Source organism: Cuculus canorus, chromosome 9 (assembly GCF_017976375.1).
Source record: "Cuculus canorus isolate bCucCan1 chromosome 9, bCucCan1.pri, whole genome shotgun sequence".
Classification (NCBI taxonomy): domain Eukaryota; kingdom Metazoa; phylum Chordata; class Aves; order Cuculiformes; family Cuculidae; genus Cuculus; species Cuculus canorus.
The window spans coordinates 8,112,266-8,128,656 of NC_071409.1; the positions used below are offsets into that span (position 1 = coordinate 8,112,266).

The window sequence follows — 16,391 nt, forward strand, 5'->3', positions numbered from 1 at the left end:
AAATACATGGAGCTTCAAATGCCCTGAAGCCCCTGCCTGGTGTCTGCTGAGCAGCAGTGAGCTTGGTGTGGTCAGGCACAAGGTGAGATTTGCTGTGCGGAGTGGTGGGTGCTGGAGACGATCTACATTTTTTTGACTAATCTTAATTGTTTTGTACATTCATTCTACAATGATAAATGTAGAATTGTTTCCCAATTTACACTTCTGAAGTAACTCTAATTGAAGTGGAATCTCCTGGAACACCTGGATGAAGTGAGTAGAAATGGGAAAGCTGTTAAGTATGAATATGGAGCATGATGTATTTGGAGGGTGATGGTGGTTTTCTCTCCACCTTGGCTGGTTTTCCAGCTGGTTAAGGGGAGGCAGAATCCAGCAGCTGGTTTTGTTGTTTGCTTGGTTTAAAATGCCGGTTTCCAAAATAGGATCCAGTCATGAAATAAATCCCTGATTACTTCACCTGCTGGGAAGTTTTCACTGGTGGTGGTGTCAGAATTTTTTTATGGTTTTTTTGGGCAGCTCTGTCCCTGCCCAACTGCTCCTCTTCACACCTGGCTTTGTAGCCATCCTTTTTCTTGCTGACAACTGAACCCCATTATGAATCTTTCCCATGCTCTTGAATGTGGTTTGTGTTTGGTTTTTTTTTTTATTTTCTTTCCCAGGCAATTCCAATACCTGGTAAGTGTTAGAAGTGGAGTCCTCATCTTTGCACCTTTTTCTCTGGTAGCATTGAATTAAATTCAGTTATTTAAGGATTGCTTGTAAGAGCCAAAAAGGACCCAGCTACAGTCTGAGATGTCAGTGTAAAGTGATGTTGTTTACAGTGGTCCATGTGGAACAACAGGGAGTTTGTTTCCTATGATTCTATGTGGGAGGTGTCCTTGCCCATGGCATGGGGGGGTGGAACTGAATGATCTTTAAGGTTCATTCCAACCCAAACCATTCTGTGATTTTTATGGTTCCCCGAGTTTGAATCGTGGTTATACTTGGATAACCAGCGAGGGCTGATGTTGTGGCCTTGCATGCTGTGCTAGAGAGCCTGCGCAGGCATTGTAAACTGGCAATCTCTAGCCATGGGCGGGGAGGATGAGGCAGTGATGTGCATCACGTATAGTTTTACCTCAATATTGTACTTTAAAACTTTAGGGGGGAATCTTTTCCGAGCAAGTAAACAACAGCTTGAGTTGATGGATAAAAGGTTTGTTCAATTTGCCTTAAACACAGGCAAAAAAAATGTATGGACTATAGGAATCCTGTGGGTTTCAACTGATTTGATACTTGCTTTGTTTCTCTGGTGCTTATGAACCAGCCAAAGTAGGAACGAGTTGTTTGGTTAAGAGTTTACCCTGGAAGAATTCCTGGAACAGTTTTGCTTAAACTTGCTGCACATAACAATATGATTCTGGGAATGAGTCTTTAAGCAGTTTTCCGATCTGAGCAATCCAAGGTCGGGAGGTGACTGCGGAGCTCCACAGCAGAACAGGCACAGCCCTGAAGGGACTGGAGCCCTTGGAGGACCCGTGCTGGAGCAGGTAATCCCTCAAAAGGGCTGCAGCCCATGGAGGACCAGTGTTGGGGCGAAGGAAAAGAGCAAGAAGGAAGACACAGCACAGAGAACTTTTGGTACCCAGAAGCCAACTCAACCTCCGCCAAGGCTTTGAACCACCTTTTGCCACAGTGAAGGGGCTGAGTGGAACCTGCAGCAATAATGAGTGGGGCAGGAGGAGCCTGGAGGGAAGCTGAGGCTGGGGGAGTGGGAGGAAAGCTGTTTCAAGGTTTGCTAGCTTGTTTCCCAAAACCTGGATCAGTAATTGAATATTTATGCTAACTGTGGCAATAAATTCAGTTGAATTCCCTGAGCTGAGTCTGTTCAGCCCACAGCAGCGCTTGGCAGTCATTTCCTTGTAATTTCCAAGAGTTTCCTTGCTCTTTTCCTCCCATTTTCTCTCCTGTCCTGTCTGAAGTGGGGGAAGCAGCAGGGAAGTTGCTGGGCTGCCTGCCAGGACCAGCTCGCCACAGAGGTTGAGCAGCTCCTGGGCACGGATGGTGCTGACACAAGAGCACCCGGCAAGCAGGGGGTGGGAGCAGTGGGAATCCCTATGGAAAGACAGGGCTTTTGTAGGAAGGACAGCTCGCAGGTTCCAGCTCAAAACCTTCTGCCTGCAGTCCAAGCCTCTTTTCTGTTACCTCATCCCAGTAGCCGTGGTTGGAATGGGAATTGTGGGCTTCAAATCCAGGAATTCTACCGCACACAAGTGAATTTAAAGTACTCTTTTAAAATACCGCTTTTACAATGATGCCCATGTTCAGTTTGACTTTAGTCTCTCTCTTCTGCCATCCTTTGTACGCACCAAAAGATGAAATTCCGTTCGGAAGGCATTTTCCCTGTTAGGCCTTTGCATCTCCACTGTTGTTTTACAAAGATCAGCAGATGAAGCAAAAAGAGCCCTTTTCTTCACAGCAGATCAGGACTCAAGCTGTGCAGTATTTATTTTCCGCTGCTTATCTTCCAGAAATCCTGATCCGGAGGGATGTGAAGGAGAGAGTAGAGTCTGCCAGCTGCCCTGAGGATTTGCTGTGAGTTGGAGCCAGGCACCGTCCGTGCTCCCTACAGACACACAGATGCCACGCTTTGCTGGGGCAGTGGGCGAGGGAATCTCCTCACTGTAAAACATCAGTTCCGAATTGAATTCCAGGGCAGCTCACCCCATGGGGCTCCGATTCCAGTGACCCCAAGTGCAGCCAGCATAATCATCTGTGTTGCTAGTAAATATCCTGCCTGACATCTAGGACAAAATTCGCTTCTTTACTGGGCCTATGCAAGATCCAAAGGTCTTGAATGTAATAAGAAGGGTGATTTGGACTGTAAGGACCAGCATGAGGCTGTTGCCTTTAGGAGTGTTTTTACTCACGAACAGTTCCAGCTATTCCTTTTCACACATTATTTATAATTAGGACCCCTATGAATAATTTACCAATTATTTTTCTGCTTGCAGTCACTGGACAAATGCTGGCAGAATTGAAGCATGTGCTGCTTATGCTTTGGTCGGGCTTATTTGCTTTGTGATATTAAGCCATTTATCTACAATTTCATTTTGAATTAATACAATGTTTCTGACAAATGCCTTAGAGTCAGCTGAGCATGAAGCGGGAATTTGCACACCTATTAAATATTTAACCTATCTGGGGTAGCTTATAAGCACATCTCCTGTATAATATGTTTTTATAGAACACGGTAAAATGTAACTGGCACAGGCACAAAAACTCTGCGTCAAAATAACAGACAAGCATGGTTGGGTTACACGATGTTTTCAAATCAAGCAGAAGAGGAAGATGGTAAAACACCAGGAAATCTGTTAGATTATCAGGTCTTATTTTTTGTTGATACTCTCTGATGGTTTTTAAGGTGTTTTGGTGTACTTGTTCACGTTAGGTGAACACAGATCCCATTCCAAAATCACATTTTTTTTCCATCTTACTTCATCTTGTCTTATTACGACAAAATTTGCGCTAACACAGCGTTTGAGGTTCTATTTCATTTTTCACCAAAGTGCAGTCGGTCCCGCTGTGTAAACACTTCCAGCAAAGCAACCACCTTTCTCCGGAGAGCTCCTAACACGAACAGAGGCAGCAAATGAGCAATGGAGCAGCTGGTGAGTCCTGTCAGGAAGAGCTCATAAATGAGATCTCAATGTGGAATTACCAAAATCCACAGAGGAAACGGGGGCACCACCTGAGGAAGCAGGGCATTTGCTGCTGTGAATATAAGCTGAATCCACCAGCCCGTTGTGGTTTTAGCTGTGGCCTTTTTGGAAACGGGGTCTGCGCACCTTAAAGAAGATGGGACTATGGCACAGTGCTCTTCTCCACCTGCTGCTTTCTCGCAGGAGGTAGCTCTGAAGCTACTCAGCACCTTGCAGAACAGAGATGACGGTTTATGCTTCAAACCAGAAAGCCAGTCTTGCCCCTGTGGGGGATACCGTCTGAGGCAGGAGGGGATTAAATTATTCTATACAGTTTAACAGTAGGGATTTGTCCCTCCAAAGGCAGTGAGGTGTGCCAGGTCCAAAGCACGCAGGTGGGATGGCTGAAGAGTAAACCAAGAGGTGTACCGTGTCCCAGTGGGCCACTAGGACCAAGAGGGAAATGTGCCTGAGACAGGTGGGAACCGGGATGTACTCCAGGGAGGCTCCTGACCCTTTCCCAGGCGGAAGAGCCAGAGAGTTCATTGCTGTGTGTAAGTAAGCACAGCTGATCAGAGGGGTTTGGTTGGTTTTGTCAGAAGGAAGTTGCACAGCCTGATGTATTCACACTGGAATGGACTTTACCCTCTGACTGTTTTACTTCGTGCTGACTGAGACTGGAATGTCTGTCCTTCCTGATCTTTGAGTTTGTGTATCCAACTTTTAAATTGTCTGATCAGCCTGTTGACTCGTGATGGCTTCAGAGGGAGTTTTCTTTGCATTAGGACTCTTGGACATGGATCTCTGTTTCCTTGAAAATCCCTTTGCTGGGGGCACCTCTCAGTGAACACAAATAGAAAAGTGCTGGAGAAAACATTTTATTCCATTTTGGTAAAACATAGCTAATTTAAGTGGTAAAAGGAGTGTTTGTGGCCCTTCTACACATGATGAATCCTCCATTTGCAATCTCTGTTTTCAGTCTTCACCATGATTCAAATGTACATTTAATACTTCTGGATTTATAGAAGAATCAAGGGGGTATAGATGGGTTTTAACTTTTATAAATGGTGATTTATGCTTTAGCTTAAAAGCTCTTTAATAATTAATGCTTTAAAAAATAAAAAGCATCTCTAGAGCTATGATACTATAAATAATAGTTCTTTTTCTGTGCTGTGTATTTACAAAAGACAAGGAAAAAAAATGAACAAAACTTATTAGCTTCAAGTTTAGACAGTTGTCCTAATGATGCTTTCTATTCGTCACTCAGATAAGTTCACCCATTTTGTCACCATGCTACTATTTCTTTTTAATTAATATTAGGGACTACTTTCTTTGTTTCTTCAGCTACCTGGACCAAGCTTAATAATTTACTTCAACTGCTCTTATAAATTAATTGTGAATATAAATAGAGCTTTTAAGGACTTACCTCAGCTAATTTTACTTTCTTACATAATCTGCTGTTAAATGGATTTGCAACTTTTTTATTTCTTATGAAAGCCCAGTTACCACTTCTTTTGCAGTTTGGATCAGCACTGCAATGGTAAAAGACTTTCATCTCCGTTGTTTTTATTACGGTGCTTTTTTGCCAATTACATTTTCTCCTTCCATCAGAAACAGCATGTGTGAGTTTCTTTAGCGAGGGAAATTCAGCTACAGCGCTTGAACACATCTCTGTTTGCACTTCTGTATAGGGATAAATGTTTATAATATGCCATATAAATGCATATGCCCTTCCTGTTGCAAGTGCTATTTCTAACAGTGAATCCATTTTCTTGCACAACAGGTACGGTTTCTGGGCTCCAGTGTTTCGTTTCTTTAAATTCAAGTGATTTACACTAGATTTTACTCCCTGTAGATGTGTGTATGTGGGTGGATGAGGCTCAACAGATCTTTCATCTCTCACTTTTATCCATCCATTCTAACAAAAAGAGCAGCGTCGCACACTTTCAAATACATTTGAATATTCAATACTGTTTAATATTATAAAATAGTATCTTAGCATGTTGTTCATCCTTATTCAGGTCTCCCTCTAGCTGTTCAGTTTTGGTTTGCACATTAGCCGTGTTTCAGGCATACCTGGCACCTACTGATTTTTTTCCTCTGCTCTTGTCCTTCTTTAAGAGTTCCTGACAGGGGGGCTGATGCAAACTGCAATTCAGGCATCACAGTCGTTAGCCAGAAACTGTATTCGTTAGCAAAAAATTGGCACGTTCCCCGCTGACCCTGACATTCAATGAATGGTGCTGATCTGAAGTCTTCTAGGCAACTTCCAGGTGACATAAGGGACTGTCCACCACCCTGATCACCAGATCCAGTGTGCTGGCAAGAACAACAAAAGGACATGAGAACTGCACGTGAAAAACAGGTAAACTGTGTTAAACTGTCTATTTCTGACTTTATTCCCTTTAACTGTGCTATTCTTGGTGAATTAAAGTTGGAAGTGGCCTCCTCTGCTGGAGAAAACCACTCGCTTTGCAGTGAGTTAATCTCAAAGGTCCAAAACCAGTCACTTATTTTTTCTGGTGTTTATCAAACCAGAGGAAAGAGTAATCTGGGTCAATTCTAAACAATGCTGTTACCTAAACTGATGCAGATGAACATAGAGGATGGTGTTAAAAAGACCCAACTCCTGAATTCTGAAAAGTGTGTCTTTCTACATGAAAATCCCATTGTTTATTGAAGACAAGCAAGCAAAATCTTTGTAATTGTAGGCAAGATGTAGCTTAAGCCTACAACTTCAGTATTTGTAGCTACAGCCAAGTTCTGCAATTTGGAAGTAACCCTTGCCCTGTTTCTTTGTGTGAATTCTCCTTTTTTAATATTTGCTAGACATTGGGTAGGTTACTTTTTGGAGCTAAAAATCTTTGTAACTTTAGAACACACAAGTGGTGTGAAAGAAACTGATATAGGCGCAGGTGCCCAGGCTCTTACCATCAAGAAAGAATATCCAATCCAGAGACTCCTCCAGTTCACTGGGCAGGGAGGAATTGACTGATCCTGGCTGTGAACTGCAACCACTTGGGCTGGGGCCTCGCACACAGCACACCTGCTGATATACGGTTGGATTTCCTCTTCAGAGAGCGGTGCCATTGGTAAAGGAGCAGCACTTGACAACCAGTAGGACTTGTCGTTTCGACTGGCATAGTAGCAAACTTGGTTGATGTTACAGTAGGCAAAAGGCATGGTATTAAACACAGGAAGGCAAGATCCTGCCAGACCTGAAAATAATAACAAATGATGAAAATCTGGAGTAATTCCTTTTTTCTAGCTAAGTTGAAAACAGAGTTCTGGCCAGTGCTGCTGCAAAACTGTATTTCTCAACAGGAGTTATGTAATTCATAGATCTGAAATCTCCCAGGCCCTTTACCAAAAGGGATGGTTATATTGAAAACAGAAACTTTTGATACCAATATAAAATACCGAGTTGCCTACAAGAAAGCTGGGAAGGGACTTTTTAGAAGGGCGTGGAGTGGTAGGATGAGGAAGAATGGCTTTAAATTGGAAGGGGGAAGATTTAGATTAGACATTAGGAAGAAATTCTTCATGCTGAGGGTAGTGAGACACTGGCCCAGGTTGCCCAGGGAAGCTGTGGCTGCTCCATCCCTGGAGGTGTTCAAGGCCAGGTTGGATGGGGCTTTGAGCAGCCTGATCCGGTGGGAGGTGAACCTGCCCATGGCAACGGTTGGAACTGGATAGACTTTAAGGTCCCTTCCAACACAAGCCATTCTATGATTCTGTAAGTATCTTCTTTGGCCAATAATATTTAATTGTGTCACAATCGGGTATTTAAACGTGATGTAGCTCATCACCATGGGAAACAGTTATTATAACAAATTTCTTAGCTGTGCCAACACTGAAAAATAAATTAGGCAAGAGGTGGGGGCTGGTTTAAAAGGAGAGGAGCTATTTACAAACTCATTCAGAGCAGTGAGAAACCAAATGCCAGTGCTGATAAACAGGAAGTGTTTGTGAAGTTTGACAAGCCCTTGGTACCAGTGCAGTAAGCTGAAATCTCAGCAGCTGCTCTCCTGCCTTCTAGAAATAAAGGGACTGAGTGACTTTGCAGAGCCAATGCTGCAATACTCTCATCAGGCAGACACCACTGGGTATTTAGAAGTGACCAGTGCATGCCTCAGCATACTGCATAGGTCAAGTTCTTTCTCCAGACCAACTTTAAAACAGTTCCATGATGACTTATTTAGTTAACAATAATAGTGACTATATATGTGTTTTGCCCTGAATTTGTGTGTGACGTATTCTTTTTGTGATGCCCCAAACCCTAATGCCTTCTTATAAGACGTGTGACTTTTCTACACAGAAGCCGGTTTTGTTTATCACTGATAATATTCCATTCCAGTACCAGGAAAGGATCTGGAGTAGCCCGAATAAGGAAAAGCACCTGCAAAAAGAACTGGTCACAGGAAGCAAGAACTTAATTTTCTTTGACTCGTATATTCACTGTTGCTGTCAGACACTCTTACCAGCTGGCTCTCCAGGGAAATGTCAAATGCTCAATAGTGAAAACATTTCAAAACACCACCACCATACTAAAAATATCTCTCCTTATTGCTCTTTTAAACACTTCTTTTTTTTGTCCAGTTTATTAGATTCTTGATCTTTCCTGCAAGGAGACTTCTCTGCCTCTTGTGAAGTCAATAAGAATTTATGAAATTTCTTCTGTCAAATCACTGCCCGTCGCTTTTTCAGGCTGTGAGTCTGGAGGCAGATTTAGCCAGCTGATTGTAGTCAGAATTGTAGATCACACAGAAGAAATGACTCAAGACTTCAAAAGGAGTGGTCATTGGGAGAAAAACAGCTGTCTTTTTTTTCCAAAGAATATTAGCTTCTGACTCTTATAAGCAGACAGTTCTGCTGTACACATGATGCATAATTTTACTTGTAAAGCTTACGACTGTCCAACTGTAACCACCTGACTTACTCAGCTCTTTTTCCCAAGCAGTCTCTACAGCACAAAGGAGAAATCCTTCAGGGAGTTATTTCAGAGCGGCCAAATAAAATTCCTGATACAGGAAAATCCCTCTGGTGAGTTCAAAGCCAGGTCACAATGACTCGCCAGGATGACAGAAATGAACCACTCATCTCTCCAAATTCTATTCACAATTACTTAAAGGCAGAAATGCTTTTTTTCGTTCAACTGCATAGCAGCAGAAAGGTGTGTTAAACATGTCACATCATAGAGCAGCACAACCAAGGTCATTACAATCAGTGTAAATTGGTTTTGAGTGGTTAGACAGTAAGTAATTGATTCCATAGTGTGCTCCATTTGAGTTTTTTAATCTATATACCATAACTGGAGAGGGATTACGTCCTACAGTACATACCGAGATCCTGATTATGCGCTTTTTCTTGTCCTTCCAGGTACAACAGACTGTAGCCAGTCCATAATTTTGGCATTCCCTGTGGACAGAGCGGTTCTCTGTCTGACTGACTGTGAAGGACAAGCAAGAATCCACTTGCAGATCTAATATGGGGGCCTGGTGGTCCTGGGATACCAGTCTGGCCAGGTGGACCTTGTACACGGGAGGAAAGGTAAAAGACATTTATTTGTATGAACACACATCTATTCTGAACTTTTATCTTCTACAGTGGTTAAGTGTTCAGCAAGGGGTTCCTGACTGAATATAATACAATTTCACAGGCAATACAATTGCCACAAAAAGGACACCAGTAGACTCATGCTATCCTTCTTACGGGAAAGAAATAAACTAGATTGCCTCTGAATGCTTGATAATTGGCTTTTCTATTGTGCCTCTGTCCTGTGCAGTATGGGTTAAGAAATGAACTGAGGTGAGCAATGATTTCTCAGACTTACCAGGATGACTTGTCTGGACTGAGTCTGAATCCCTGCAGTAACAGTTGATGCCCTTTCCTCGCATATGTATTAAACCGTTTATTTATTAAACAGCAGTCACGGTTAAAATACAATTTTAATTACTCACAGACATTTGCACCATTAGCCCTGTCTCAGAAACCTGTACCTATTGATGTATGGCATTTGAGCACATGTGGTTAATTGCCTTTCAGTTTAATAATGGATGCTGAGATAAATTTTCTTCCAACAGGTCTTTTTATGGGTGATGAAATTATTCACAACTGTTACTGTTAGTGCTTGAACTGACAGGGGGAAAGAAATGTCATGGTACCTCAGGCTAGAGGTGGATGTGTCCATGTATGAATTGGGGGAGAAGAGATTAAACTCAAGTCTGTACGTCACCTCACACATCTCTACCCCAAAAGCCGTGTCCCGTTCTTACCTTGTGGCCCAGCGAATCCTTGCTCCCCTCTGTTCCCTTGGTCACCTGGTGGTCCAGGTGGCCCAGGTAAGCCATCCTGACCCGGGAGGCCACACGACCCTTCTTCACCTTTTCTACCTAGACAAACACAAAGCGTGCACTTTCCTTTGGTGTGGCTGCATTTAAAGGTTCTGTATTGTCCAAAGATAGAGAGCAGACCAAGGGCCAGTCCGCAGAACTGACACCACCAAAAAATGTTGCTTCAGGACAGGGAGGTGCAGAACTACTTTCTGCTGGGAATTCTCTTTACAGCTCATTCACCTTGTGACCACAGGGGTAGCTCAGAGGCATGACTTCAGTAACAGCAACTGCTGAGAAGCTTTTATGTCCTCCCTATAGAACTTGTGTGACTTACAGTTGAAATCAAAGCACTAACAAACATCATCATGACAAGCCTCTTACAGAATTTCCATCAGTATCTGTACCGTGTAATGAGTTATAAATTATGCTATTGTAGGCCTTCATCTTTTAGGACTCAATTCAACAGTATCTTTAAACATGTACTGAACTTCTTGTGAAGTAATGCCTACATTAAAGTACTTAAAGAGAGCAGGGAGGGACTGCAGAGTAGGACTGCATCCACTGGGGAAGAATAAAAACATTTTTAGGCTCCCAATGGCCTCACCTTTTTAAATTTCTCACGTACGTGCGTTTTTACACATGAGCAGATAACCATGAGTGGCTAAAATAGGCATCCAAGCTTTCAAAACACAAGATTACCTTGGGGTCCAGGGTGGCCTATAGGCCCTGGTAATCCTACAGAGCCATCGTCTCCTCTTTGCCCCGCATCCCCAGGAGGTCCTGGGATTGTAGGACATGAATCATCTGTTTTTCCTGGTTCACCAGGGTCACCTAGAATGTGTAATAGGAAAGTAAATTAGACAGAAGATTGGTTAATAGCTCCTATGTTAAAAATCAACGTAACTGTTAGCTGGTTTTGTTATTCAAATGCATACTTTAAATATTTAAAAATCTTGAATTATTGAGTCTCACTGCTTTAAATTTTGCTCTTTGTCTTTTAGCACAGCGTTTAACAGCATGGCAAGCATGTGTTAGCAAGTGTGTGCTAGCTGATACGTTTCAAATACTTGGTGTACAGTTTCTGTCTTAATCAGCCCCAAACTTGATTTAAGTTGAAGCCTAAAGCATACCCAACTTCAGCGCAAGCACCTTAGCAGTACTTTGCCCATTCTGTGGCTGTAAACCCATCAAAAAGCACACCAAAGCTCACCCACAATGTCCATTAAAATAATTATAATCATAAAAATCAAAGGCTACATTTCACGTGTTGCAAGTTACTGGGAGCTATTAGCTATTTACATTTTAGAACAAGATCAGAATTGGATTAATTTAGTCAGATTAAGAGTTCGGTGTTGGTAGTAATCCAGTGTTAGGTTCAAGCTTTCACTAAGTTTTTGGTTAGAAAGCATCTCGAGTTACAACCAAACCCCAAATTATAAATTGAAATAAATGCGTTGAAGTCTAATTGACATCATAGCATGAGATTTCTCAATATGGCATAATCACAATACTGGTCTCTTTGGAAGTGCCAGCTATTTGTGTGATAAATCTAATAGAACTATGTTGTTGTAGCAGTATCTGCTATGTCTGGCAACCAAGCCAAGAATACCTTCTGATCAGAGTGGAATGTATCTATATAGAAGGAAGCCCACGCAAAAAGAACAATAATCAACAGTCATGAACTTACCTATGAAACCTGAAGGATTTGAAAAATGGAAAGCAGATTGTGGCCGTTGTGGAAACAAATTTCAGGCATGTAAATGAAAGAATGGAATGAGAACTACATGAAGTGACATTAGAAACAAATATAGTTCAGAAATCTTCACATGACTTAAATAAGAAATCAATTAAGTTTTGTTTTCTGAGCTTGTTTACATTGTCTGAATGCAAGTAAACATTAGTAAGATTATATATGAATAGAAAGAATATGGTTACAATTCAGTGACAATGAACAACAGCTTCATAAGTACCTGTGGGACCTCTGCGACCAGGTTTTCCTTGAAAACCTTGGTCTCCTGGTTGTCCTATAGCACCAGGTGGACCCTGTGGGCCATGGATTCCCATAGGACCTGAAAAGAAAACAGTTGTGCAGTTACATGTGGTTGCATTCCAAGAAGGTGAACACATAAATAAGATGAACAAAAAATGCGTGGAACTCTCAACTCAACTCTCAATGCTTGGGACGCTCAGCTCTGTTGTATCCCAGGAAGAAATGCACATTTTCCTCTTTTCTCCTTCGTCTTGAACTGAATATTATTTTTCTTTTTGTAGAGATTGGAAGGGATTGGTATCAACAGGACTTCTCTACAACGTGTGGAAGAAGCAGATATGTAGATGCCTGTTTTCAAACTAAATCTGTTGAAAGCCCAGAGCTATTGATATGGGGCAGATCTGAGACTCTGTGTTAGTTCAAACACATCTGCACCTTCTGCAGTTTCTCCAGACCCCTGGAGAGTGGTTAAGGTTTGCTTTATCTGGCACACTGCTCTGTAGGTAACAGGGCAGAGCTATGAAGCGCCCAGCGTAGCCCTTCTGTCTGGCTCGGTCTCTAATGGCAATCCCTGTGCCCAAAGCACAGCTGCACAGGGTGAGGCATAAGTGCACACGCTGGTTAAAAACACGTCGGATCATACCCTTTGGGCCTCTTCTTCCTTGATTGCCTGGAGGACCTCTGGCTCCTTGTTGCCCTCGCAGCCCAGGATTACCTGGTGCTCCTCGGTTACCAATATCCCCTGGATCTCCACGCACAAAGATAGTCTCTCCAGGAGGACCAGGATTCCCAGGGTGACCTGTCGTAAAAGAACATTATTCTTAACATAGGCACGAAGTGTAAACATCTAAAAATAACCATGTTCCATTGGAATTTTTGCTCTTGTTTATTTTTCCCTGGGATGTAGGACAGCCCCTGTGTGGTTTTGGGAATATTAGCATTAGCCCTTGTCCAAAGCATTGTAAGGAAGACAATAATAGGAACAGCTCCCAAACCTATGCCGATTCTGTGCAAGCAAAAGGCAGACAGTTACTGTTGCGCGCATTGAGACACCACTTCTTTACAAGAGTGTTGTTTGCACTTCCACTCCCCATTCCCTATTTCCCAGTAGGAAGTAAGTCTGCCTGCTGGCAAGGAAGGGTTCAGGTAATATTGTAAAGGGTAAGAATAACTTGAAAGAGCTCCATTTGAGGACCAGATTCTATAGGAACTGACTGGATCCCTTGACAATGCCTGCTTGTAACAGAAGTGAGGTCTACATAAATGCTTACAAAAGAGTCGCCAGCTTTAGCTTTCCTAGGGCTGGATTTAGATTGGAAAGCTTTTTGTGGGCTTACTAACCATAGCAGGCTTCTGGATAACATGTTTTATCCTTCTTGCTAGGATGACAGGCCAGTCATTTCTGTTTGCTTCTGTGGAAACTAAGATCTGTTGTAGCAGCAGAATGTGTACAGAATTACCGTATATGCCAGAAAACTGAACCTGGAGATCTGCATTTCATCCCTGCTCTGGTCATCCATTTAGTGTTCATTGAGCTATTGTTTGGTTCTTTATTCCTTATGCTCCTTGGAGAGCAATCCAGTGACTCCTAGCAGCCTCAGGGGCTTTTTACAGGTTCAGATTGTATATTTTTGGTTTTAATACCTCTCATGCCATCTAAACCAGGTGGTCCCTGATCCCCTGGGTGACCAGGAGAAGCACTATCAGGAGATCTTCCCATAGGTCCAGTGGGTCCAACAGGTCCTCTTCTACCTAAGGGATCACATTTCACAAACAAACAAAACAAAACAAAAAACAACTGAGGTTTTGTTAGATTGCAGAAAAAAGTTACTGACTAAAAGAATGCAGATATGTGAAGTCACAGAGGGAACAAAAGTACCAACAATTGGGTTAATGAAGACATTCTGAAGGAGTGAAAATATTTATTATCTTTCTCAAAATTTTAATTTCGTTTAATTTCATTTTTTTTCTTCCTGTACAATCTGCTTAAACTAAAGAATGCATCTTTCCACAAACAGCCACCCTCTCCTGAATTCTAACAATGGGAGAAATGGTAAAAATGTAAGCTGAGTGGGGACGATGAAATTGTTATGCGTGGGACAGGATAAATATTCATAGATTGTTCCTAGCAAAAGTGAGTTCAGCCATTTCCTGAACACACCAGTGAATAAGATGAACTTAATAGCCTTAAACTAATGTTGTCCCAATTTGCAATCTGGATCATTGCAAAATAGACATTGGTGCCCTTACACGTGATAGGCAGTAGTTACAGGTTACCATCCTCTGCACAATGCTTTTGAAAAGCTACAGCCTGTTAGCACGTGTGTTGTGCTCTGTTGCCTTCTCTTTTCTGCAAAAAAAGCAAACCTAATTTCTTCAGTCTTGTTTTCGACTCCATCCTTCCCTTTAGTCTCTAATGATTCTCCCTAGTTTGTCAAAGCGGGACACGCTATGCCACAGGAGGCTTTGCCCATCCCGTGCTAAGCACTGTTAACGCATCTTAGAATTAAACCTTTTCTCTTTTTCTCCTTTACAGCACCTTTCTGTTGATTCCCTCAGCTCACAAACTGGTAACTGAATTGAGGAAAATGGCTGTCTTCATCTGAGAAGAATTCACTTCAGCAGAACTCACCTCTGCTATTTTTTCTTCTGTGTGTCCTGTGACCCTGTGTCAAGGTTTGGTTGAGTAAAGCGAATGTCGCTTCTCATCAGAAGATGTCAGCTAACGTCTCCTCTTCTCTCAGCTAATGTCACCTCACAGAACCACTGAGGTTTGAATGGGCCTCTGGAGACTTTCTAATCCAACTCTCTCCTCAAAGCAGGAGCAGCTGGAGCAGGTTGCCCAGGACTCTTTCCAGCTGGGTTTTGAGTATTTCCAAGGACAGACAGTTCGTGACTTCTCTGGACAACCTGTTTCCTCAGATTCAACTGCCTTCACGAGAAAACTAAAACTCTTCCTTATACGCAAGCAGAATTTCCTGCATGTCAGTTTGTGCCCACCGCCTCTTGTCATGTCACTGGGTACCACTATGAGGAATCTGTCTCCACGTCCTTCCCATCAGGTACTTACACACATTGATAAAACCCCTCCTGAACCTTTGCTCTGGAGGCTGAGTCATTTCTTATTAGCAGCCCTTCCTCCGACACTTGTTTTTTCCTATTTCTATGCAATTCCTACATCACTAAGGCTCTTCAGTAATCATAGCAATCCTGCGATACAGTTCCACGTTGCATTCACATCAGAACAGTTGCCAGATTTACTATATTTCTGTGACTACCAGATCTCCTGCACTCTTTTTCTTCAGGAATTTCTTTCCAAGAGGCAGCTCCACCTAGCAGTTCCCTGAGTCTATCCAAGTCCATCATTTTCTATTCTGTCTTTCCCATCCTGTAATATAATAAACAAGAAGTACTGGGGTTTCTGTATCTCACTAGGAAACATCAGCATGTGTCTGCAACAGAAATGGTTTTAGGGAGGGAATCTTCTAGGTATGTATTAATGTTCATGCTAACTAGGGGAAGAGCCTGTATGAGCTTCATTTCCACTCTACTGGGCACCACTCAGGAGAAAACCCTTTCTTACCTGGGTATCCTGGGAATCCCCTTTCTCCGTGGGGGCCTGGAATAGAAATACCAGGCCATCCAGGTTCACCTCTGTCTCCTTTTGGTCCAAGCTCTCCTGGGTATCCTGGGGCACCTGTGTCACTTTGACCTTTATAGGAAAATAATCGTGTACATCAGGCTTACAGTGAGCACAAATACAGATGTGCAGAATAGAAATACCAGCTACAGATGTTCCTCCTTGCAAGGGTTGCCTAGTGTTGTTTTTCTGGTTCTCTCTTGGAAGCTGCAGAGAGTTTTGTTGAATTTGGCCCTAATTCATCTCTTTCAAAGCAAGTAATCTCTTTGTTTTAATGTTCTTCTTCAGGGGTTATTTTATTTGGTGTCATTATTGTCTGTAATTTGAAATTTAAAGTGATTGCATGGTCCTAATTTAATTTTCTGTGAGCATAAATTTGTAATCTCTGGACAGATGGTGAGCGCTGGTTTTTAATATGGCTTCACAAACACCTACTGAAAATTGCAGAGAGATCAGTGTGAGCGAAATCCAGGTTCCCCTTAAGTTTGTAGCACAACTCACATGGACTTTAATGGGGCTGGGATTTCTTAAGTCTCCTTTTAATTTGTTTTATCTTTTACATACAAAAAACCTAGAGACTTGGCTCTACTTCAGATCATCTGCACTTAACATTTTCATTTTATGAACAGCCTTGATGGGTTCTATATGAGTAATGGGGGGGAAAAAAACCCTATATGAGTAATGGAAGTTTGAAAGTGTTCCCCCAAATCGCTGCAGGTGTCACTAGGCACACTTTAGCTGCTGTT

The 16,391-nt window shown here is 42.4% G+C and overlaps 1 protein-coding gene across 1 annotated transcript in view; it reads right to left on the minus strand.

Moving 5' to 3' along the window:
- Positions 1 to 617: 617 nt before the first annotated feature.
- The window catches only part of COL4A4 (collagen type IV alpha 4 chain), a 65,569-nt gene continuing 49,795 nt past the window's right edge, over positions 618 to 16,391 (minus strand). The window contains exons 38-46 of the mRNA XM_054074549.1: positions 15,589 to 15,717; positions 13,650 to 13,757; positions 12,649 to 12,804; positions 11,986 to 12,084; positions 10,715 to 10,846; positions 9,956 to 10,072; positions 9,023 to 9,211; positions 6,612 to 6,898; positions 618 to 5,999 (exon numbers count right to left, since the gene is read on the minus strand). Of these exons, the coding sequence (XP_053930524.1) occupies positions 5,736 to 5,999; positions 6,612 to 6,898; positions 9,023 to 9,211; positions 9,956 to 10,072; positions 10,715 to 10,846; positions 11,986 to 12,084; positions 12,649 to 12,804; positions 13,650 to 13,757; positions 15,589 to 15,717 (1,481 nt within the window). The 3' untranslated portion in view covers positions 618 to 5,735. The remainder of the gene's footprint in view (positions 6,000 to 6,611; positions 6,899 to 9,022; positions 9,212 to 9,955; positions 10,073 to 10,714; positions 10,847 to 11,985; positions 12,085 to 12,648; positions 12,805 to 13,649; positions 13,758 to 15,588; positions 15,718 to 16,391) is intronic.